This window comes from Alligator sinensis, unplaced genomic scaffold, assembly GCF_000455745.1.
Source record: "Alligator sinensis unplaced genomic scaffold, ASM45574v1 scaffold163_1, whole genome shotgun sequence".
NCBI classification, from domain to species: domain Eukaryota; kingdom Metazoa; phylum Chordata; order Crocodylia; family Alligatoridae; genus Alligator; species Alligator sinensis.
In genome coordinates, this window is record NW_005843479.1 from 22,270 (window position 1) to 46,586 (window position 24,317).

The 24,317-nt window shown below is 44.0% G+C and overlaps 1 protein-coding gene across 1 annotated transcript in view; it reads left to right on the plus strand.

Annotated features, from left to right (window-relative positions):
* LOC102382048 (WD repeat- and FYVE domain-containing protein 4-like) overlaps positions 1 to 24,317 on the plus strand; it is a gene marked incomplete at its 3' end in the record, with an annotated part of 114,584 nt that overhangs the window by 16,618 nt on the left and 73,649 nt on the right. The window contains 11 exon segments of the mRNA XM_025195385.1: positions 2,769 to 2,881; positions 3,552 to 3,750; positions 4,527 to 4,603; positions 5,215 to 5,433; positions 7,711 to 7,895; positions 14,692 to 14,923; positions 16,879 to 17,030; positions 19,553 to 19,664; positions 20,472 to 20,662; positions 22,322 to 22,474; positions 23,293 to 23,366. Of these exon segments, the coding sequence (XP_025051170.1) occupies positions 2,769 to 2,881; positions 3,552 to 3,750; positions 4,527 to 4,603; positions 5,215 to 5,433; positions 7,711 to 7,895; positions 14,692 to 14,923; positions 16,879 to 17,030; positions 19,553 to 19,664; positions 20,472 to 20,662; positions 22,322 to 22,474; positions 23,293 to 23,366 (1,707 nt within the window).

Below are 24,317 nucleotides of genomic sequence, written 5' to 3' on the forward strand. Positions count from 1 at the left end.
AAGGCAATCAAGTTGGTCTGGCAGGACCTGCCTTTGGTGAAGCCATGCTGATTGCCCCTGAGCATGATCTTCCCTGCAGGCCCCCCACAGATATGCTCCTTGATGATCCTGTCCAAGAGCTTCCTGAGCACCGAGGTGAGGCTTACAGGCCTATAATTACTTGGGTCCTCCTTCCTCCCCTTCTTAAAAATAGGGACCACATTAGCCAGTTTCCAATGCCCCGGCACCTGGCCAGATGACCACGAATGCTCATACAGCCGGACCAAGGGCTCCGTGATGGCCCCTGCCAGCTCCCTCAACACCCTTGGGTGGAGGGCATCTGGACCTGCAGATTTAAAAATGTCTAGCCCTTCCAGAAGATCCCTAACTACATCTATCCTGACTGAAGGCTTGATAGAGCTATCCCCAAGATTGTCCCTACCTCTGGTAGGTGGGATGTCCCGGTCCATGTTCAGGAAAACAGAGGCAAAGAAACTGTTAAAAATATCAGCTTTCTTGTCTGGCGTGGCCACCAGATTACCGTTTGTGTCTTGCAGGGGCCCTACGTTGCCTGGTGCCCTCTTCTTGCTCCCAATGTACTTGAAAATGGACTTTTTGTTGTCCTTAATCCTGGACGTTAGCCTGAGTTCCAGCTCTGCCTTGGCCTTCCTACTAACTCTCCTACACTCATGGGCCGAGGAGGAGTACTCCTCCTTGGTGACAGTTCCTCCCTTCCACTGGTTGTGCGCCTCCCTTTTAGTCCTCAGGCATTGCTGAATGCCCTTGCTGAGCCAAGGGGGTCTCTGAGCACTCTTACCCCCCTTGCTTCTCTCAGGGACTGTTATCCTTTGGGCCTGGAGGATCGTCCCCTTAAGGTACGACCATCCCTCGTGGGCTCCCATCTCCTCTACCTTCTGGGCCCTCAGTGCCTCCCCCACTAGTCTCCTAAGCTCATTGAAGTTGGCCCTTCTGAAGTCAAGGGCTTTATCCTTGGTGTGAGCCCTAGATGCCCTGCGTTGGATAGTGAAATCCAGCAGGTGATGATCGCTCCAGCAGGTGATGATCGCAAAGATCATCAGTTTGCTCAAGTTAAGAGCCTCTGATGGGGGACCTTATCAAAGGTGTTTTCAAAGTCCAGCTATACTATGTCAATTGGATCACCCCAGTATACCTGCTTATTGACCCCTTCAAAGAATTCCTAGTAGGTTGATGAGGCATGATTTACCATTGACAAAGCCATGTTGATTTCTCCCAAGAAAGTCATGCTCATCCATGTGCTGAACAATTTTTTTTTATTAGAGCCAGAGGAAGGAAAGGTCTGGATTGTTTTTCCCTGGTTTGCAGATGGGAAAAACTCAGGGATGACTGGTGCCTCCTGAGTCTGGGGGGGGCACAATTTGTGGGTGGGCCCGGGGGCAAGCCAAAAACCCCCTATCCACCCCCCCCCCCGGCCTGCGTGGCAAAAAAAACTGCCCTATCCTGAGCAGTGCCGAGTCAGAGGCCAATCTCAGGGGAGGCATGTGCCCACCTCATGCCCCCGCTAACAGTCACCTGTGGAAAAACTGATACACAGGGGGATTAAGTGATTTTTGTACAGTCACTCAGGGTCAATAACAGACCCACAAGTTGACCATACAGTCTTATTTCTCAGTCCCTTACTCCCATCATTAGATAAAATTGTCTTAATGCTAACAAAGGCCAACTTGGTATGAATATCAGGTTTTCATGTAGTCCAGGAATTTGTCCAGGTTTTCCAGTGGTATGTTGTTCAAAAGGCCAATACTTCTATAATTGATCTTGGGAAATATCTTGTCTTAGAAACACCTAATCTGAAGATACAATTGGTATCTCCACAGTACCATTTAAAATCAGTGCCCTCGTGATCAACATCTGTTTCAGATGAGATCTGTGGCATCAGTGATTTAAACATCTGCGTTATAACCCAATCTCATGCTGCTACACAGATAGGCTCTTCAGTAAAGCTGGTGAAAATATTTAATTTTGTTACCAAAAATAATAGAAAAGAACACAATTTATTTGAAATATCTTTTCAGGAATAATTTTAATTAAAAGTGAAAAGAGTTTTGCTTAAAATTTATTTTGGTTTCACTTTGTCCAAAGGGAAGAAAGTTTGAAAGTGGAGTATATAACAGTGCTGTTCAACCTTTCAGGCACCAAGACCAGATGAGTGCTGTGCAGGCAGTCCGCAGGTTGGATCCGGTGCGTGGTCCCAGGCCAATGTGCTGGATCTGGTCTCATGTACCATGTCTGGGGCTGAGAAGCAACATATTGGGCCAGGTCCTGGCATATATGCCAGGCCTGAACCTGAACGCCAGTCTGATCCAGCACATGGGATCTTGACATTTACCCTATGGGGAACTTTATTGGTCTAAAAGTTTAGTGGTAGGATGCAGTGGCAGTATTACTTGCTGCAGGGCTCCCAGAACATGGGTGGATGACTCAGGCCATGGGTTGTGCTTTGAGCACCACATGTATAAAATAGCATAAAATAAAGCAACATTATTTAAAAATGAAAATAACTTTTATACTTAAGAAAAAATTGACAATTTTAATTAAAAAAAACCCATGAAAAGTATTGATACTGTCAAAAAACTGTCTTTTATTGCTGTTCTGTTTTATTTTGCCTAGCTCTGCTTTTCAAATGGAGGGTTGTTTCACAAGATAAAATTTGGTGATATTGGGGCTGTGCTGTATTTGCACTGATGTCAGCATGCTGAAAAATTCTCCTTCTAAGAATATTTTCCTCTTTTTTGGTTTACACATTCCAGGAAGTTTCTCTGGCTTGAAGCCTCTCTGCCAGCAGTGTCAGGAGGCAGCACAAAGAGAATTCTGGTGCCATCAGGTCAAGAGGATGGTTTGGGTAAAGCAGCTTGGAATAAAAGTAAGGAAGAGTGTTGAGCATGTTGTCCATACTCAGGTGATGGTCTGTTCACATGTTAATGGGATGCTGCTTTAGGAGCTAGACAGAACACAGATATAGTGTTTGAGGACATTAGGCTCTAGGCCGGTTAAAGGAATGGGCCAGTGTCTGGGGAATGGCCAGAGGAAGAAGTGTGCAACAGCCACTGAGCTGTAGTTTATACTAGCACATTCAGTAGTTCTCCACAACCCAAAAAGGGGACTTCCTGGGCTGGAGCAGGGGGCATACCCGTTTCCTCTTACAGACCCCCATCTGTGCCTCCAGCCCCGATTCCCATTGTACTATAATGCTTTATTTTGCTTAGCTCCAAGGCAGCACCACCCCCTTCTGCTTGCATATGCCAAACTGGGAAATTTGGTGGTGCAGTTTCTCCAGGGGCATCTGTAGTGGCCACTTTTGAACACTCTGGAGCAGCTCCACCTCTGCATTTTGAAATTTGACATATATGTGTGGGGGCTGCTAGGAAGGCATGCTTGGGGGAATCCCTTCTGGGACACGCTGGGGACACAATGTAGACATACCCAGGGTATCCTGTCTTTTCTATGTTGGATACAAAGTTGAGAAGAAGACTGCTGAAAAAAGCCACTGTGTAGTAGTGCGCACCAAGTAATGCTGTGCATTGTTGTTGTAGGTTTAGAAGTAGTCACAATGGACAAAAGTGCAGTTCCTCCACCAGCCACCAACTCATCTTGGGTGCACAGGGGGTCTGCTACGGCTCTCCAAACAGCGATGAGTCTCATTTCCATGACGTCACCACGGAACTTCCAGCTGCACAACACTTCCTTGGCTCCATCCTTTGTGGAGTTCGACATGTCAGCAGAAGGCTACGGGTATCACTGCTCCTTCTTTTATTGCTGCTCTGCTGTGTTTTCAAGCTTCTGTTTTGGGCTAAAGAGAGTCCTTCAGCTCTTCTCTGAGCTGAACTTATGTCCCTATCCACACTCCACATGTGGCCTCAGCGGTGGTACACAACTCTGCCTGCCCACTGTCACTTCAGTGATAGCACAGAAAGTTTGAAGAGCTGTTGGATAAACTTTTGGGCATCTGGTATCCTTCCTCAGTTCTGAAAGGGAAGCAGACACAGGCTGATCTAAATTCAGCTCAGCCTGTGTCTGCTACTTCTTTAGATCTGAGGAAGGGCACCAGGGTTGCCTATACACATGCTCAGGGGTGGGGGGTTGAGAGGGGCATTTTTAATTAGAGCAGTTCCCTGGTTTAACTAAACCTCATTCAATGAGGTTTAGTTAAAGCACCTTGTGGCCATTTTTAAATGAGTGGGGGCTTAATACATGTGATGCTGCAGTGTTCTAATTAAAACGCCAACTGACATATGTATAGGCAGCCCTTATGTCTGAAAGCTGGTATAAAGCCTTATCTCTTGGACATTTCTTGGACCATCACAGCTACAACAACACTCCAACCCTACTATGAAAATTTGTTCATGTTCTTAAAATTTTCCATTTAGAGCCCTACTTTCCGAGAATCCAGTCCTACTGGATTGTGTTAATTGGGACATTTGCAGGTAAAATGAGTTCAGGACCAGGCTAGTGGAGGCCCATTAAGAAGTGTTTGAATTTCTGCTAAGCAGGTTTTTTGTCTTTTGTAGTTGTTTATTCCTCCCCACGCTTGCCACTGTTTTGGGCCCCAATACCGAACAATCCATCTCAGGAGGAGTTGGAAAAGGTAAGTGCCTTCTGTTTCATTTATGCCCCTCTGAGAACCTCAAGCATTCAGTGTTAGCCAGAGGTGGCCACAGACGGTCTTCCACCTCTGTGCTCAGACCCAGCTCTGAGCCTTTTTCTACTATGGACCAAGCTGCAACATGAGAGCCAGTTGTTAAAAGGATAAATGAATGTCCTACCTAGTGAATTTTGTTAAATTGCACAGTAGTATCCCAGGGGAAAAGAGACATTTAGAACCAGGCATCTCTTGAGACATTTAGAACCAGATAGGACAACATTATTGGAAATGTGGGTAGGAACCTTTGTCCCTCTCTGAACATCTGGATTTGGTAAATTAGAGAATGCTTATTTTCAGTTTTGGATCTGGATGCTTCTGTGAGATACTTTTCCAGTATTGTCTTGGATAAAGGGCTCATTACTGGAGCAGGGAAATAGGATTTGAAGCACTTATAGATTTCATGGTTGTTTCTTCCACAAACATGCCTTGGAACTTCTGAACTTCTGCAGTGAGACTGGACCAATATTCTTTGAGTTTTTCAGATAAAAAAGGCAAGGTCTTGCTGGGAATGGGGGAACCAGAGCCCTTATATCAATTTTGTTTCTTGACCACAGGTGCCCGATTGTTTCCTCCTCTTGGTGGCTTGACTTTCTCCTCCTGGTTCCTGGTCAGCAGGTTTGGTTTGGCATATGATACCCACCCAATCCGGTTCCTTAGTGTGGTGCGACATATGTCAAGGACAGAGCAGGAGTTTGTCTGTTTTTCAGTGAGCTTTTCTCCCCAAAACCGTTCCTTAATCATCTCTACAGAGGAAACGGCGTTCCAGCCATTGGGTAAGGTGTTCCTCAGCCATTCTGTGGTCCCTACAGGGTCTCAATCATTTGGAGAAAAAAGTAGAGGTTCTAAAGATTGAATTTCCACTTTGATTTGAAAAGGAAATTGCAGCCTCTTTTTCTGCAAAGAACCTTGGGAATTGAGAGCTACTATGAACTAGTTGCTGTGGTCTAAAACAGTGGTCCTAAGCTGAGGTGCTGTGACACACTGGGGTGTCGTAAGATCCTTTTAAGGGTTTTGCCCTCCCAGTGCCACCGAGTGGAACTGCCCTGTTGCACCTCTGTTACTGGGAGACACCATGTGGGGCCAGACTGGGAGGTGGCTGTGGCAGGAAGGGGCACTCTGCTGCAGCCTGCCCCGATGAATGCTTGCCATGAGGCTGCTGCTGGTCTGCCTAACAGCCCATACTGGCAATGCTACCACTGCAGACAAGATAAAGTAAGTGTCCTCACTGCCCCTGTTTCCTGGTGGGTGAGGGGTGCCTGGTGGGCTTCATGCATCAAGACAAAGGGTGCGGGGGGTATGTCTCCCTTGCATGCAGAAAAGGAGCAGCTCCATTTGCCTGCATCCACAGAGGGTGCTGCTAAATTCAGAAAAAGTTATGGAGCAGTTCCTTGAGTCAAAAATGTGGAAAACTTTTGCTCTTAAGGGACAAATAGGGAGAAGGTAAGGGAGATGAAAGACCTCTTCTCCTGTTGTGCTCCCCCTCCTATAACTTATTGTCTCTCTATTGTGGGGTTTCATGCTGCCACCTAGTAACACAGTATCTTAGCATCTTATATGTCATCTGAATAGCAATAACTGGATAGGCGAGTGTCCCTCAGAATGAGGTAACTACCTACTGCTGTGGAACTGGAATGTCTGGTTTGTGTGTTAGCTCCAGCTCAGCCCTGGTATAGGAGGTGGGAGAGGGGCATGCTCAGAGTGCAAATCACTCCTTGGGATTGTCATATGGGCTGGGATTACTAGCTGGAATATGTCATATGGGCTAGGGAAACTTGGCATGTGCCCCAATCAGTGATATTTCCCAGATCCCCAAGGCAGTCCTGCAGAGTGGACTAAAACAGTCTGCTTTGTGAGATGATATAGCAAGTGGGGTAGGTAGGGGATTACTGCTGTCCAACACTCAGGGTTCTGTCACATGTGATACTTAGGATGTGTTAACTACCTTAATACATGAGTAGCTGCACATTCAAACAGTAAAACGTGCTAAGTGCACTCATACAATAAAGTTAGCCCTTTTTGTAGAAGGAGTATCTATCTGATGGTAATCAGTAATGTATTCAACTATCATTGTACCTCTCAACCGAGTTAATACAAGCATGGAAGTACTACAACCCCTTTTCCCAGTTCCTGTACCAGAGCTGGTGCAGAGGCCAAGCACACTATACTTCACCAGCTGGAATATCCTAAAACCTGGAGAATTATCACCTGCCCAGCTCTGATTGATGGGAGCTCACACGAAAATTTATATCGATTCTGTTTGGTGTTCCATTTATAGTCTTTGTACATAATTTTTAGAGCTGTTCTTGCAGAACAGCAGCACTAATTGCAATTGGTAGCACTCTGTGTTGTTTGGAGTGAAACGTCATTGCAAATGAAATGTGTATTTTGTGTATTTACAGTATCTGTATTCCTCTCCTCAATTTGCTAGAAAAGCACTGAGCAACACTTTGAATATATGGCATGTGAATAGCCTCTTGTTAGCCAGATCCTGTCTCAGATCCAAGTCTCAGGTCTTGATGACAGAACTCCAGTATTTTAGTGTGTGTGTATATTTATTCATCCCTTCCCTTTCCTAGCAAACTTTAAGAGAAATGTCCCAGCCTTACTTCTGGCTCTTCTGCTCAATCCATATACAGCATTGTGCAAGTTGCATCAATTTTCTATGCCTCAATTTTATTATTAATTGTGTTCCATAGTCAGTGTGGTCTGGTGAATGCAATGTTGACTGGGAGTCTGCAAATGTGCTCTGTTCCTAGCTTTGATACTGGTCCACTGGGTGACCTTGACAAGTCACTTTTATGGCTCAGTTTCCCATAGAGAAAGGGGAAAATGATACTGTGAAATGGGGAAAATGATATTGACATCTATTTTTTATTTTAAAAAAGTCTTGAACTCTACAAATGAAAAGATTTCACTATTATTATTATTACCACCATTAATTGCCAAAGGCACCTGTCAGAATTGAGGTCCAGTGATGCCAGGTCTTGGGTAAACACACAATAAGAGGCAGCCCCTGATTTTTCTGACAGCCCCTGTTTTGGTTTTTGCAGACATCATGGAACCTGAAGGTGAAGTCCCAGCTCCCTCTGTGGTCCCAGTGCAAGTCCAGTTTGGCTGTGGCAAACTGCTAGTCACCGGGCAATGGCATCACCTTGTAGTGACCGTTGCTAAGGAAATGAAGAGGAACTGCATTGTATCAGCTTATATAAATGGACAGATGCTTGGCTCTGCTAAGGTAAATATTCTTGACAGGTGATTGTTTGAATTTTCTTGTTTTGGTTGCTCCAGCTAGGAAACTCCATGTGCTTTGTATGCTCTCCATATACACCGGCGGGTATGGTATTAAACTAAAGTTGGCAATTGCCTGAATACTTAGACACTTTGGGCCTGGCTAGACAATGCATTTACATTGATATAATCAGTAATATGCCAGCATATTCAAGTAGCAAATATGATGCATCCCCTTTAACCAAAATGGGAGAGAATTTTCCCTCAAAGAATCAAGGGTAAAACTGCACTGGTATAATTTATACTGGTTTAGGCTTAGTCTGTCTGCACCTATGCCACAATAGCAGTTTAAGGCCAATTCATCTTTACCTACTCCCTGCCACCTAGCAGTCAGGCACAGTTATAACCACCTACTGAATAGTGGCTGCATGTGTGTCTATTCCTTATCCTGTTGCAATTTTCAGTGAAGTACAAAACTGTTGTAAATTACTCTGGGAGCTGTGTTCATCTGTCCAGGACCTTAGGATATCCCTGCATTGCAGTTTGAATGAGCATACTACACCCAAATTAGCTGTACATTGGTGTGTTTGGGTACTGAAATCAGTGTAGTCACAACAACGTGGGGTTCAATGCCAAGTCCACAAAATCCTCCCAAGAACTTAGCCAGATATTTAGGCACCTAGTCCATGCTGAGCCCTGTGCTGCTTTGACTACTGTGTTAGCAGCACCCATGCTAGGTAGCATAAAGCTGCCAGGGGTATGGTATGGTCTGCAGCCACATTTTTGGATTACAGTGTAGATGTACCCTTAGGTCCAGATTTTTAAAAAATGTGCAGTGATTTTTGGGTGTAAAATGTGAGAAATCTTAAAAAGAGTGGACAATCTTTGGGACTGTTGAGCACCTGAGCTTTGAAAATCCAGTTCCTCAAGTGCTGAGGTTATCAAATCTCTTCACCAGTGATTTCCATTCATCCTCTGCCTGCTTCTCCCAGTGAAACAGTCTGCTATGGTGTCAGATTACTCAAAAGGAGGTTTACAAACTTCCCAAGTACTAATTCTCGTAATTTCATTGCAAGACTTGCAGTGCTTAGTGTTTTTAATAGGTCACCACTTCCTGGAGTCTTGATGTTATATTAGAATCTTGGCTTTTAATTTAAAAAAGTAAGTTCTCTTTCTATTAATTGTCCACAGAGTCATTCTCACTTGTGGGTCTCTCTCGCATCTTGGGTCCTCAATTCAAGACTTTGCCTTAGCAGTATTGGGAGGGTGTCCTCTAGCTCTTGCTCTCATGCCCCATGCTAAAAGGGCAAAAGGCAGTACACTGTTCCTATTTCTCAGTTATTCTCAACCACTATGAAAGACAGAGCGCTGGTGAGACTCTGAGCAGCTTAGGTCTAATGGAGCAAAGCAGATACACAGGTAGTAAGAAACCTTCTTTAAATCGTAAGGTTCCCCCCACTCCCTTTTTACTCAGTTTGTATGCTTCTGCTTCACCATCCTAGGAAGAAAAGCTGAGAATTTTCCCTCAAGTGGTGGGTTTTAAAAAACACCACTTCAATTTAGGGCTGATTAAAACCCCATGTCATGCACACACCCTGCTGACTTACCTGCCTCTCCCACGAGGAGAGGAGGGCAAGCTGCTGATGGGCGGAGTGGCCCCTGGGCTGCAAGGGAGGCTGGTGCTTCTTTCTGCGGCAGCGGTGGCTCCCCCCCGAGGTGGCACCTGTCCACAGGCACCTGGCTCAGGTGGTCCCGGGGGGCACTGCAGCCGTGGAGGGAAGCACCGGGCCCCCGAGCAGCTCAGTCAGGCAGACAGGCAGGCTCCAGGGCGGGGGAAAGCAAGAGATCAGGATCGCTGCTTTTCTTGGGTGGAGCCTGTCTTCCCGGGCTGCTGCCAGGCTGACTGCAGGGCTTCCTGCAGAGCCATGTTGCTGCACAGAGCCCGGTGCTTTGCTTTGCAGCTGTAGGGGCAGCAAACTAAAACTCCTTGAAGGAGTTTTAGTTTGCTGTGCCCCAAGACATTTAAGGTGCATTATGCCACAGAGTTTCCTATAGCGGCTGGAATTAATGCGCAATATGCCGCTGACGTGTGCAGACACTGACACCATTAAAGTGGTGCAAAAGCATTTAACCTGTTTTAAAGTGTCGTGTGCACACACCTGTCATTTTGTCTACACATGTCCCTTCATCCTCTTGCACCCAAGCAGTGTTTCACCTCTGTGCTAAGTCTGAAGCTTCCTGAGACCTTAAAAGATGTCTGTCCTTCGTAGGGTAGTTTCCTCATGTCTTTCTCTTTGGTACTTGCTGACCTCAGTGTAAGAACCCATGGCTGATACACTATCAAGTTCTGCACATCCTTCTCTTTCTCAAATGAAGAATATTTTCCTGTTCTATTCAGCACTGTCTCCTGACATGCTATCACCCAGCCCATTGGCACAGCTTCTGTAGGTACCCAGCTTAGAATTGGCATTGGCAGAGTATCATTCTTATAATGATGTTAGTTACCTTAGTTGTTTCACCCCTAGTATACTTGAGCCCACTCTGTAGTCCCAAGGCAGAGACATTTTCATAGGAGCTACTCTGAATTCTGTGAAAATGAAGGCTTACCTCCTGGAGGATTGATTCCAGTTGCCAACAGAGCTCATCCCTTGAGTCAGGAAGAATCCTATGAAGATAGTAAGATCTTGCTTGTCCATCCATATGCACGTAGCCTCTTGCAACTTTGTGACACCTCATGTTAGACTTCACTTTAGGGGCTTGCAAGCTGCGATGTATGAAATTTACTTTCCAGTGGCTCCTTGGACAAAATTATCACACTTCCAATCTAGGCACTGTCTTCCCTCATATGGGCCCATGCTGAGGAATGCTGTTCACCTTTCTCCACCTGTTTGTTAATATAGTGATGAATATGTCTCTCTGAGGGTACAAAACACATTCCAGTGATCACCAGGTGCAGGGACTCTGGTTGCTGGAGGAGATGAGCCTTTATATCAATGTATTAGAACTTGGAGTAGTGCTGAGAGTTTGTACAGTCAAAGATAACATGTCCAGATGAAGGCAGATAACACCTTTGTCATATTTTATATCAACAGGTAGGGCAGAATGAGATTCTTTCTCATATGCAGGTGGACACTCCATTTGCTATTTGTTTCAGGACTCCAATGGCCACCTCCAGGTATATATGGACATTGGCTTGGAGTTACCTACAAGAGCAAATGTGTCTGTATACTGTTACTCAAAAGAGAAAATGAACCTACTTGTCAGTAGCTGGAGTGTTTTGAGATGTGATGTCCCAACATTCAAATTCTGACTGCATTCTTCTTTTCCTTGGAGTCAAATGCAAGAGAGGACTCTGTAGCTGAGAGGAAACCGAGGAGCGGGACGTGTGTTCTGTCTTTTATTCACTCAACACGAGGTGGGAAGGAAGATAGGGCCAGTGTGTGCCATATGGGTACTGCTAAGACAAAAAATATCTGGTCCAGGGGTTGGGGGCTGAGTCACACCCACAAGGGAGACTGTTTATGTGGACACTACATTTCAAAGAATTCCACGTACTGGTTATTGCAGTGTAAGAGTAATGTTGTAGCTGCGATGGTCCAGAAATTAGGTGTGATGCAAGGATTTATCCCAGCTTTATCCCAATACATAGCTGGTCCAATAAAAGATATCACCCTAAGAAGGTCTTGCCTTTCACACACTTAATGGTAAGTAATTTCCTTTTTTCTAGATTGCTTGATTGTGAGACAAATTTTCGAAAAGTGACCCAAACACACCCCAAAAACAGATACTATAGGCAAATAAAGAAAGCCTTAAATTTGTTATGTTTTTCACTTCATGCTTTTTAGTCACTTCAAGATGCACATTTGATTTTTGAGTTTTTCAGGCTGGCAGTATGGAAAATGAAAATCATTTCTAATGCAGACCCTTTGAACTGTCATGTAGTCCTCCTAACTTTGGTTTCTTCTTAAATTTTAAATCAGTTGTAATGCATGTGAAGTGCTCTGAGTTATGCTTGCAAAAGCAATCTGTTCACTTCCAAATATTTTTTCCCAATACTATCAGTCTCTTTAATGCCTTGTGGGACCTATATCTATTCCATGAATGAAGGCAAATTAAATTAAGATTTCATTCAGATGAGACTGGAAGTCATCAATAAAACTTGAACACTGAAATTGATTACAGAATTCACAGCAAATGTGTTTATCATATAGTGAAACAACCCATAATAAATAAAACAAGCATTTAGTAAATAAAAATCGTCCCAGTCATTGTCTCTTATGTAAGAAAATGCTGTAGGATTTTTTTCTTGACACAGGAAGGGAAGTGGAAAGCACCGGGGCAAAGGATGCATCTAGGAGTAGCATTTCAGGAATGCAGAACCTGTATTCCATCCAATCCAGTCCCATGTCCAGTGACAAGACCCCACCAAGGACCTCCTGGTCAACCTCCTTCTAGCTCTGGCCAAACTTGCCATCTACCAGACCAGAAAGGAAGCTCTGGCTGTGAGAAACCCAGGCAATTGTGGGGCCTTTTTCCTGTCACTCCTCCACTCATGTCTCTGTGCAGAGTTTTACTAGGTGGTGTCCACAGGGTCTTTGGCCTTGTTTGAGAGGCAGTGAGCACTAATTGGTGTGTTCTGCTTGGTGGTCTTCTTCAGAATCCTTGTTATGGTCCTGTGACGATCACACCCATCCGTTTCCTCTTTTGTTGTCGCAAGGAATCACTTGTCATGTACCTAGTGGCCTCCCTAACTGAGGGAGGCTTATCGTTTTCTTGGTGGGCTAGACCCATCACTCCCTATATAACACTCCCTACATACTGTCCAGTGACTAGAGCCAGTTGCTTCAGGACAAGGTGCAAGAATCCCACAACAGGCCAAGGGGGAGGGAGGAGAAGGGAGATCTACCCCATGAATGTCTCATCCCTGTTTCATTACAGGGATGAGACATTCATATATATATATATGCAGGGCAACATATCTCTTCCAAATTTAATGTAAACATATTTTCTATTATAATTTAAGACATTTTTCAGAAATAGCAGGCTGAAGTTTGGAGCCTAAATCTGTATTTCTTCAATTGGTAGCTGTATTTTTCAAAATGTTGTGCTCCCATTGAAATCAACTGCAGTGGCTCAGTGCTCTGCACTTTTCAGAAGATGACTTTTACATTTAGGCTTTTGTTTTTAGAATTCCATAGAGCAGTATCTTTTCCATAGTTAAGCATGCAGCTGGATTCACATTATAAATCTGAGCCCCTCTTAAAAAAAATTTTTTTAAAAGGAAGGGAATTAAAAAAAAAAAGGCGGGAGCGGGGGAAGGGGGAGAAGGGCATGGAAGATTAAGCCCAGGGTCACAGTAGAATTCATTTATACTACATTTGAAATGAACTGGACATGGAGTTCTTTAGATAGGAACTTGGGTGGGTGGGAATTAAAAAAAATGCTTAATTGAGTTAGGTACTTTTGAAAATTTCATCCCTTTAACGTAGGAATAGCACCTGTGCTAGGAATTAGACTAGGTGACCCTTGAGGTCTCTTCTAAGGCTTTGATTCTAAGACATTCCAGACAGATGCCTTTCCACCTTCTTCTTGAAAATTTCCATGAAGGAAATTCCCTAACTTCCCCAGGCAGCTTTTTCTGTTGTCCTGCTGCTCTTACATCCTGGTCATATTCCTGACACAGTCCCTGTTTACTAGATTTCCTAGTAACTAGCCACAAAGCTGATTTAATTAAAATTAAATTAAAAAAAAGATGGGCTATTAAATGGCAGGCAACGGTCCTGAAAATTCGTTCACATGACCTTGCATTAAGCCCTGTCTGAAGTCTTTAGGGGTGCAGGGATCTGGCCATATCGAGTAAACTGTGGGATTGGAACTTTAGTTACAGTGTAACAGGTTAGTGCTGATGGTGGGATTATCAAAGGTCGCTAAGTGAGAGAGAAGCCCAAATTCCATTTTTAAACAGCACTATTGCAACTATATCAAATACTTGTATGATAAAGCAGCAGTAGGAAAATATTTAACCTAGATTTTGCCTCTGATGCTATTTAGCATCTGTGAATAGAGAGGTGATTTTGTGGCACATCTACAAAAAGGGAGTAAGATGCTCTTCAAAAGCTGCATTTACATGAGATGCTGACTATACAGTCATTACCACACAGCATACTTGTATAAACAAGTACTAAATGACTGGGCAGTAACCTGCATTACTGCACAGTAGCTCTGTCAAATGGCTTTTTCGTGATGCTGATTGCACAGTAGCCTGAGACTACTGCACAGTAGCATTGCCTTATGGTTGCTGCTGCACGATGCTACTGTGCAGTAGTCCAAGACTACAAGCACAAGAGCACATTTTGGGCACCACTTTCCCTGCTAGAGATCTACTTCTTATCTAGTTCTGGTGAGGACATGCGGACAGTCATTCAGTTAAATAACTAGTTTTAGGGCAGAATGCTATTTGACCTAATGGGCAATCAAATGGCACCTTGCAACCAACTCTGGATTATCCAATTGAAGGGTAGGAGTGATTTTGTTTAGTAGAGTGGTACTATCACTTCCTGTCATTGGATTTGCACAAGGAATGAACTGGGTCCAGAATGTTTGTGTAATAGGAAAGCTTGCTCCTGTTAATTTTAGTCTTTACATAACTGGGATTTTCACAAAGTAAGGACTAGAACTTGCAAAGTGATGGGTGCCATTAGCATCTGTTGATTTCAGTAGAAGAGGGCAGTCAGCACCTTGCGAGGAGGAGTCAATAAGCTCCCAGACACAACTGCTTCAAGAAGAGAACCTCTCTGTTACAGATGCAGTACCTACAACCCTTACCTGGTGGCTGTATTTCCATGGAATCATCATCCTTTGTCGATGTTTATGGATACATAGCGACCCCACAGGTTTGGAAACAGAAGTCCTCCTTGACCTGGCGCCTTGGCCCTACCTACTTGCTTGATGAGCCAGTCTCTCTGGAAACTCTTGAGGTTATTAACAAGCTTGGCCCAAGATACTGCAGTAGTTTCCAAGCAGTGCAGCTTCAAGGTACGTGATGGCTCAGGTCTGCAACATTATGCATCTGTCATGGTTGTGTTTTACTGTGTTACTAATATATATTATTAATATTTCAGTTATGTCCCATTTTGTTGGACACCATCCAGGCATGCAGCTAGAGGCTGTCCCTACCATGAAAACTGCATAGCCTTATAGGGCAGACCAAGGATATGAGAAACCAAGTAATAGTGTCCTCATTTTATAGGTGGGAACTGAGGCAAGGAGGTGTATGTCCTTCAGGAGTTAGATTCCTAGGTGCTTTTGAAACTCTCCCTTGATATCTATCTGCACCTTAGGTAACTAAAGACCTTTAAGGACTTGTTCCTGAGTAGGTAGCCCAAGGGTCACAGGGAATCTATGGCAAAGCCAACACTGAAACCCTGATCTCTTGAGTCCCAACATAGTGATTTAATCACAAGACCAATTGTCTTTATTTTATGTGGATATCAAGTTATTGATGAAAGCTGAAATCTCCATGGGGTAGACATTAAGGAAGAATCTTAGTACCCAGAGGGTGCATTTACACATGCAATTAATGTGAAGCAATAAACTCTGGAGTACTTTGAGCCAGAGTAAACTACTCCTGGTGCAATGTCTACGTATGTGCCTGGCACATGCGTTTACTTGAAGTAAATTACCCTGCTGTGAGACAGTACTATCATACACCAGTGTAAATTAGTTCACTGTGGCCTAATGCCATCGCATGTGCCGATGATAATACTTTAGAGCTAATTAGTCTACTTCACAATAAAGTGCATATGTAGATGTGACCAGATAATACATATTTATGGTGCTACTCAAAGTGTAGCAGAAAAGAAAACAGACATATACTTCACTGCAGAGGACTTTGGGGTAGTGCAATACAGGGTGGGAGAAAGAGTGAGAGAGAAGAAGGGAAAACTACATTCCATTCCATTTAATGAAGAAGCTTTTTAACTAAAGCATACTGTTAGCTTCAATTATTAAACAGCCAGAGAAAGCATCTCCAGTACATTTTATTTATTGATTACTGCTTGTTCAACAAACAAGCCCATCTACCTCTGAATTAGGTGATGAGGGGTGGACATGGTGGGGGCGGGGGTCATCTCCCACTTGGAAAGAGTAAATGAAATCCATCTGCTGAGGCTGCAACCTAAAGCAAAAGGGCTAGGGCCAGCTGAAAGTTTTCTATCCAAACTTGAAAACTTGGGGTCTTTGCTAAATGAAAATTGGCATGTGACATGTCTGTTTGCTATTTGAAAAGCTTTGGCTTTTCAAAGAAAAACAGGATGCCTGGTTTTGAAATACTGCTATAGTGCCTTGCAGAAGTTATATTTCAGGTATCTCATGTCAGTGTCTCCTGCCTGTCCTGGAATCCCCAGCTGACCTTTCTTTCCTGCGATGTGCTCCGGTTATCTGTTTACAGCAGGATAGCAGCCACTGTAGAGTACTAACCACTGCTTTATGTTCAGTAACCTGCATTGGCTTTCTGGGACAAGGCTTGAGAAACCATAGAGAAAGTAGTATAAACACACTGGGGTAAACCATCCCCTGCCTGTCATCATGTGGATATAGGAAGGTCTTGTTAATGTGGCTCAACTATTCGCTTGTTGTATGTGTGCAGACAAAAGTTCACCCTTTGATAGCAATTAGCTAACAACAGGCACCTCCTTCCTGTGTCTGTGGCTATGGACTCGTCACTTCATGGAAATACTAGGAGGTTATATGAGCTGCATAGAACAGTATCTAATGGAGACAGCTGAGCACATCCTTAAGTAACACACTTGCTGGAATGTTGCTGTCACTGGGTTGCAAAGGTTTAAGGTCCAGGTTCAGTTCTAGTTAACCTATAGCTGGGCCCTTTCTTTTTAAAATAATTGCCCCTAATTGTCATTCATCTGTGTGTCTTATTCTCATGCACTGAGAATTCATAACTCTTTTGAGGTTTAAAGGCTTTCTCATTTTAGGTGAGGATCAGTCCAGCCAACCTCATGTCGTGGCCTTGATGGCAGAAGAGAAAGTTTCATTTGGGATCAATGCTGTGTGTTCTTCCATCACAACAATCCAAGATATAAAGTGCTGCTACAATGAAGTGGATGGCCGGCTGATTGCCAAAGAGGTTGCTTACTCTCTTTTCCAACTAATTGCCAATCCATAAGACCATGCACTTGGTACACCATGAGCAAGTGTATACCCAATGCCCTACAATGGACTCAACTTCTGTAGTTCCATCCCTCTGATGGGAAACACTTTAATGCAGCAAGGACAATTCACCCCAGAATGGATGAGCCACACCCTACCCTTGGAACTCCAGTTGGGGCTCCAAGGGTTCTGTGAGCCATATTTTGCTTTCTGTGCCTAAGGCCTCGGCAGACATTACACTTAAGATTTGGTTAACTAGTTAACTGCTTCTTGAAATAGTTACCCAGCCACATGTTCATGCAATTAATAGCATGATTCAATGGGAAATAAGCCACAACATTATTCCACAAAACATGTAATAATTTTGTGGCTGGTTTCGATCACACCTTATATTGCAGTGGTTCTCAACCTTTTTCACACTGGGAACCATTTGCAAAGATCAATGGCTTGTCCCGACCAACACCCCCCTGGCCCTGCCAATGCCTGACCCACAATGCCCCGTCCTCCCTGCCTTGCCACAGTCTTGGCATCCGGCCACCTTCCCCCAGTGCCAACAGGCACCTGCCTCCCCATCCTCTCTGTATGTGTGTGTGCACATGCACACATGCATGCACACACAGATGTGCACACACACACACCAACAGTTCCCAAGCCTTGGCCCTCCAACCCCTGTTCCCCATACCTTCATCCAGCTGCAGGGGCTGCTCCCATGACCTTGCATTCTGGCTGTGCCCCAAGCAGCCACTTGCAGGCTGGAATGCTGCTAGCCCGCAAGGGGAAATGTGCACTTCTGTGCATTTTTCTGGCACTTGTTTACAACTGTTTGAAATATTCTTGTGACCCATTTTTGGATCGTGACCCATGGGTTGAGAAACATTGTTATATTGATCATGTGGCAGGGTCCCAACCATGCAGCCTGATACAAGCTGCATGGTAGAATCTGGGACATGCCCCAGCAGGGTCCTGAGGCTCAGAACCACAATCAGCTGATTATTGGTCCCAGTCCTGGAAACCATCTCCAGTGCTGTCCCAAAGCTGAGATCAACAAGTCAGCTGATAGGTGGTCCCAGTCCTGGGACTGCATCAGAATGACTGCATCAGTGTGGCATTCCAGTGAATTCCCAGGGCTGGGACTGCCAATCAGTTGATTGTTCACTTGGTACCTGACTTTCTACTTTCTGGTTCAGAAGGAGCTGGGGATCATGATCCCACGTGCACCATGCACTGGCAAGTAGTAGTGGTGCAATTTGTTAGAATCAGGAAACAGATTCCATCACACCATTAAGTGATCATGTGGTAGGAGACTAAATGGCACATATGTGGCAACATAACCATAGTTTTTGACATTTCCACACAGTACGTGATCCTATTTTGCCTTCTGCTTGTGTCTGACTGAGGGTGAAGGAGGCCCTTCCCATCTTTAGTCTAGTAATTAGGGCACTTGACAAAAGCTGAGTCCCCATCTACACATATTTCCAAAACCTCTGCCAGTGCAGTACCTGCTGCATATACAACAAGTAGTGTGTGTGTGTGTGTGTGTGTGTGTGTGTGTGTGTGTGTGTGTGATGGGGGTACATGAGGGCATTGGGGATGGATGACCCATTATGACTCTTAATTTCCTTGGATCACTTTTGGGCATGTCTACATGTGCGATTAACTGTGGGGTTTACTCTAGAGTAAACCCACCCCAGGCAGCTATCTATACATGTGGGGATATGGGAACAGATTTGCTGTTCCTGGCAGCAGTCTGCTCCCACACCCTCCTGTCCCACACCCCCCTCCTGCAGCAGCCAGGGGGAGCTCTAGGCCTCCCCTGGGTGCTAGCACAGGGGCTGGCAGGGAGCACAAGGCCAGGAGACAGCTGTCTCATGGTGAGGGCTGGGAGATTGCCCCTGCCTCCAGGAGCTGCCTGCTGCCAGGGCGGGCTCTGCCACCAGAGCCATGGCCAGGACAACGTCCCTCTGTCCCAGCATCAGGGAGTTCTGCAATTGTGATCGGTGGCTAGATGCTTTATGCTGCCAGGGCAGGGGGACATTGTCCCTGCCCAGGCTCTGGTGGTGGAGCCTGCCCCAGCAGTAGGCAACTCCCAGGGGCAAGGAGCAATCTTCTGTCTCCTGCTGCCCAGCTGACCAGGAGCAAATATGCTGCTGCTTGGCTATCTACACATGCCGTACTATGCAGTAACTAATCTCAAGTAAATTTGCTACTTGCATTTCCAGGTAGCAAATTTACTCGTGATTAGAGCAAATTACTGCACAGTGAGTGTCTGCATGGGTAGATGGTGACACTGCACAGAATTTGTGCTAATCTCGAGTAAAGCATCTCGTGTAGACACGCCCTTTGAGAACATGTCTGTGCTTGCAAGGAGAAATAGTTTGACAATACCAAAGCAAAAAACCAAAAAAAGATAGAGCCCCAAACAAATAAAACACCTGATTATTTGCTTCCTACTCACTTTCTAACAATTTCTTCATAGGAAGTCTTTTTCGTCTATTTCAGATGGGGATCATGTCTCGTGACAGCTCAACACCAGTTTTCCTGGCTAGAAATGTCACTGGGCACCTCTCTGGTCCCTTACGAACTATTGGATCGGTCGCTGTGGGACAATATGGTAAATGCAAATTGTGGAACTGAAAAATTGAGCATAAAGGACAGTACCAAGATATTTTTAAGATGTATAAAGATATTTAAGACTTCTGTCCTTAAATACTTACAGGGCTTCCAACCTGATAAGTAGTAAACCCACATGTATATGTGTCTGAGGGCATAACTTGCCTCTGATATATTAAGCTTCAAGGCACTTGTTATTTTATTCCTGTGTGTGCGCGCACAAGTATGTGTGTATATATTTGTGTGTGTATATCAATTGGTATAATTGTAGGTGACATCAGAAATGTGCTATAGAAGTTGAGTCCTTGTTTAAGACTGTATTTTCCTCTTGTAGTTCTACTTCTGTTCATCTGTCTTATGGGAATGCTCACTGCTCTTGGACTTTTTGATTCATGTAAATATTGTAGATGTCTTCAAACTGATCCTAAACCATAACCCTGGATAAGAACAGCCTTACATTTTGGAGAGGTTCTGTCCTCTAACTGACCTTTGGTGCTGGGCCTTATTTTAACAGTAATGGCCAAGATTCAGATTGCAAATTAGACTTCTCCAAGCTCTGACCCAGATTCCAGCATAGCTGCTCAGATCCTGCTCTAGACTCACTTTTAAATGCAAGAGAAATAAAAGATTTCCCGGTTTCGACTTCCAGGACAAATGCCCTTCCTGTGATGAGATCACACATATCAACAGGATATTGTAATTTTGCCTGTTTGTACTGCAGTCATGCTTCCAGTAATGTCCCTCCCCATGTTATAGCAGATTTAGCCCATGCTGTTTCAGGGTTTATTAACTCTTGACTTGCCTTCAGGGGTGCGAGTGTTCCAGTCATCTCCAGCAGCTAACAGCCTGAACTTCATTGGGGGCCCTGCCATTCTACTAGGTCTCATTGCCATGGGCCGTGATGACCATGCTATGTATGCTGCTGTCAAAGTCCTGAACTCTGTCTTGAACAGCAACCCGATGAGTGAAAAGCTGATGAGGCATATAGGAGGATACCAGGTGAGAACAAGCCAACCTGCTTTTGCCACTTACCTCATTTACATTGTGTGTGTTTAGCTCCTTTGAGGACTTGGCCCATGGCAGCCATTGGGAGTAAAATGTTAAAAGTCCAGTCCAGTAGCCCTTAATGTAGTCCCATGTGAGTTGTAACACAATTGAGAATGAGGGCTGCAGGTGTGGGCTCTAAATCTTGGGCCCATAACCTCACAAATATGCCACAACAGCTCAGTTAATGATATGGAGAGTGACCAGAGAAGACTTACTTCCAGACACAGCTAGCAAGGCACAAGAAGCCTTTCTTTACACATTCTAATAATGGAAGGTACTTCATTGGCCATTCTGTTAAGACCTTAGCCACAGAGCAGACAGAGAGGGTAGTTTATGTGCAAGCTGCCCTCATGCATATCTCTCTGCCCAAGCTCTTTAACCCTCATCCAGGAAACTACTTTGCGGGGCACATGGTCCACATGGCCCACCCAGCTTGTGACTCCTTTGTGCTGAGACTTCCAGTAATTGACAGTGATGGGTTTTTAATGCTGTCTTTTGGGAACTGAGTTGAACAGTCTGTATTCTGAAATATATACTGACTTAGGTCTATCCCAAACTTGGCTATCATTACCATTCACACTTGAAACTCTACTTGGCTTAGACTTTGGGGGAAACCTGTACCAGGTTTGAGCAAACTAAGGAGGAAAGGTATAATTTGTTTTTGGTGAGTATAGTTACCTGGGAACTCAAGCATACACGAGACAGAGCAGGCCAGAGTGACAGCAGGGGCTGCCCCCAGACTTGCTTCATTAACCTCACTTCCAGTTTTGTATGCATGGTGCTAGAACAATTTGGTGGGGATGCACTTCTTGGCTGAGCAAGCAGCTTAGATGCATCCTTTGATTCTTTGCTATACATTTTTCCAGTCCATATAATTATCTATGTCATATGGGGGTAGTTTTGTTCTCTGGTTGGATGACTAAAGCTTTTAACCAGGAGACTCATTTCAAGAGTACTTCCTACTTAGCTGTTTTCTGACATATTTTTCACATGAAAAATTATTCTTTCTACCATTTGTGAAACATGGTGAGTTTTGGACACTTCTGCAAATCAGCCAGCAGTTGTCTCATTAATAGACCTTACTTGAGAAATGGCATAGTTTTTACAAAAATGTAATAACTATGCCATTAATAGCATAGTTTTTACATTGTAATCTTTTTTATTTTTAATCTTTTTTCATCCAAAAAGATTAACAATTGGTTTTTACCAGCTCCATGCACAAATAACTCAGTGTAACTCCATGAGTAATAGTGCAGTGAACTCTTCTTGCTTGTTCATAACATTTAGACATCAGATACTATAATTTTTATACTCCACAAATTGACATTCATTTTGCTCTTTTCTAATGCAACCAAGAAACATCAATTATATATAATTTTTTGTCAAGTATAGCTCCCACAAGCTTTAGATGTACTTTAAACACTTCAGTCACTGCTTGAAGCTCACTTATAAGCATCAAGTACTGTGTATGTCTGGATGCACGTGCATATGTAAATCCTGTTAGCTGATAGTGTTGTACAGGAAAGCGTGCAATAAGTTGAATGGAGAAGACTTTTTCTCCTGTGCTCACTACATCTGTTGAATTAAAAGAAGTCATTAATAACTTTCCAGGTGCTGGCATACTTACTTAAGAGGAAGACACACTTGTTAAACAACAGGATTTTACAGCTGGTGCTCTCCATAGTAGGCACGGCTGAGCTCGGCTTTGAGTCCTCAGCTATCAAGAACTGTGGTGCCTTCCAATATGTTCTCTGCAACTTTGAGGTAAACCTATTAACATGCTTTAGCTGCTTGTGTGATTAAAGATGATGATAGGGTATGTACATAGTTCTGTGGAAATACCTTTTGTGTTGCTGTCTGGTGCAAAGCTGAACTTAACAGAGAGAGGTCTGAACTAAAACCTTTCAGACTTGGGGCTGTTTGCAATGTGGTTTCAAACATGACTTGAGCCTACACCAAAGTTCTCCAGAGTTCCTCCTTATGCTTGCACCCAGCAAGCCACAAAGGAGTGTTATTTAATTTCAGCCATAATGCTTTACAAGGGAAGATATTATTGTTTCCATTGCAGGGAAGGAAAGGGGAAACTGAGGTGAAAACACTTGGCTGCCTGTGCTGACATAGAAGAGGACTAACATAGTCAGATTGCTCAGTCTCAGTCCAGTGCTCTAACCCCTGACCCATGCTGCCTCAAGCCATTTGGCTCAGACTTCATTGTTTGCATTGCACATTTCCTCTGTTGTTATTTCAGATGTGAAGGAGCTAGTGAGGATGTTGTCACTGCTCAGAGCAGAAGAAATGGGAATCAAGATTTCTGGGTTCTGTCAGCCTCTGCTACCAAGTCATTGGGGGCAGTCTCAATGTGCTTCGGTTTCCCTTACCTTTTAAAGGGTTATTTTCTAATACCTTCCATAAGTTGTATGAGGACCAGCAAATGTATGAAAAGTACTTTGAGAGACCAGGGTGAGGGCAACATGCTGCAAAAGTGTAAAGATATATTAAAAAGAAATAACTTATTTTGTCCTATCTTAATAAAGAAGCTGAACTCAAGAAGTTTGATATCTCATGGTTCATTTGTCTTTCAGCTTTGGTTAAATGCACCAGAAAATCTCGACCTGGCTGTCTTTTCACATCTCATGGAGATTCTGAAGTCTTCCAGGTATATACCCAAGACCGAGATGGGATGAATTATGCTTATCACTAATTAGCATTAATTGTGGCTGGGGTTTTCAAAGGGATCTAATTGCATGTCCAAATGATACTTAAAACCTATGGGAGACAAAGGCAACTGTATCTTCTGTGTTCCTTTGAAAATCCAAGCCCTAACTTCCTTGATCCTGAGCAAGATTGTACCTTAGATACTAAGGTAAGACTAAAGTAAGATTGTTCCTTAGTTACTGTTTAGAGGTGTAAGCTTTCATAGGCTACATCCACCAAGCCAGCAGGTCTTGCCAGAGACCCAGGTACCAGCTGTGTTCTCTCATCAACACAGACCACATCATCACTGGACCAAAACACACAGATTATAACATCCAGGGCTCATTCATCTGTTCCTCTATCAATGTTATGTGCCACCACCAGATTACAGTGTCCCTCTCCTGTCTACATTGGACAGATGGGACAATCGTTACATGAAAGAATGAATGGGCACCAATCTAACATTAATTCCAGAAAGGCACAGAAACCCATAGCAGAACACTTCAACCTCCTTGAATGTTCCTTCATTGACCTCAGAGGAGCTGTTCTTAAACAACAAGACTTTAAAAACTGACTTGGATGTGAAATTGTGGAACAAGAAATCATCCACAGACTGGACTTTGCAAACTATGGTCTCTACAGAGACTATGCATTCTTATTCCCTTTGTCCCTTAGTGGGTTAACTGCCTGTCTCAGGAGTGCCTCTCTCAGGAGCGTACCCTTCCTCTGTCCTCTGTATTTACATTTCCTTCTACTTAGAACCTCTGCTTTTGGCAAATCCATTCATAGCATCTGAGGAAGTAGGATGTTTCCTACAAAAGCCTGTGGCTCTGTGAAACAGTTAGTCCCTAATACATCTTACTACCTCTTTGCAGTGAGTGTCTAATGTGCTATCACGCCCTGCCTTTTGCCT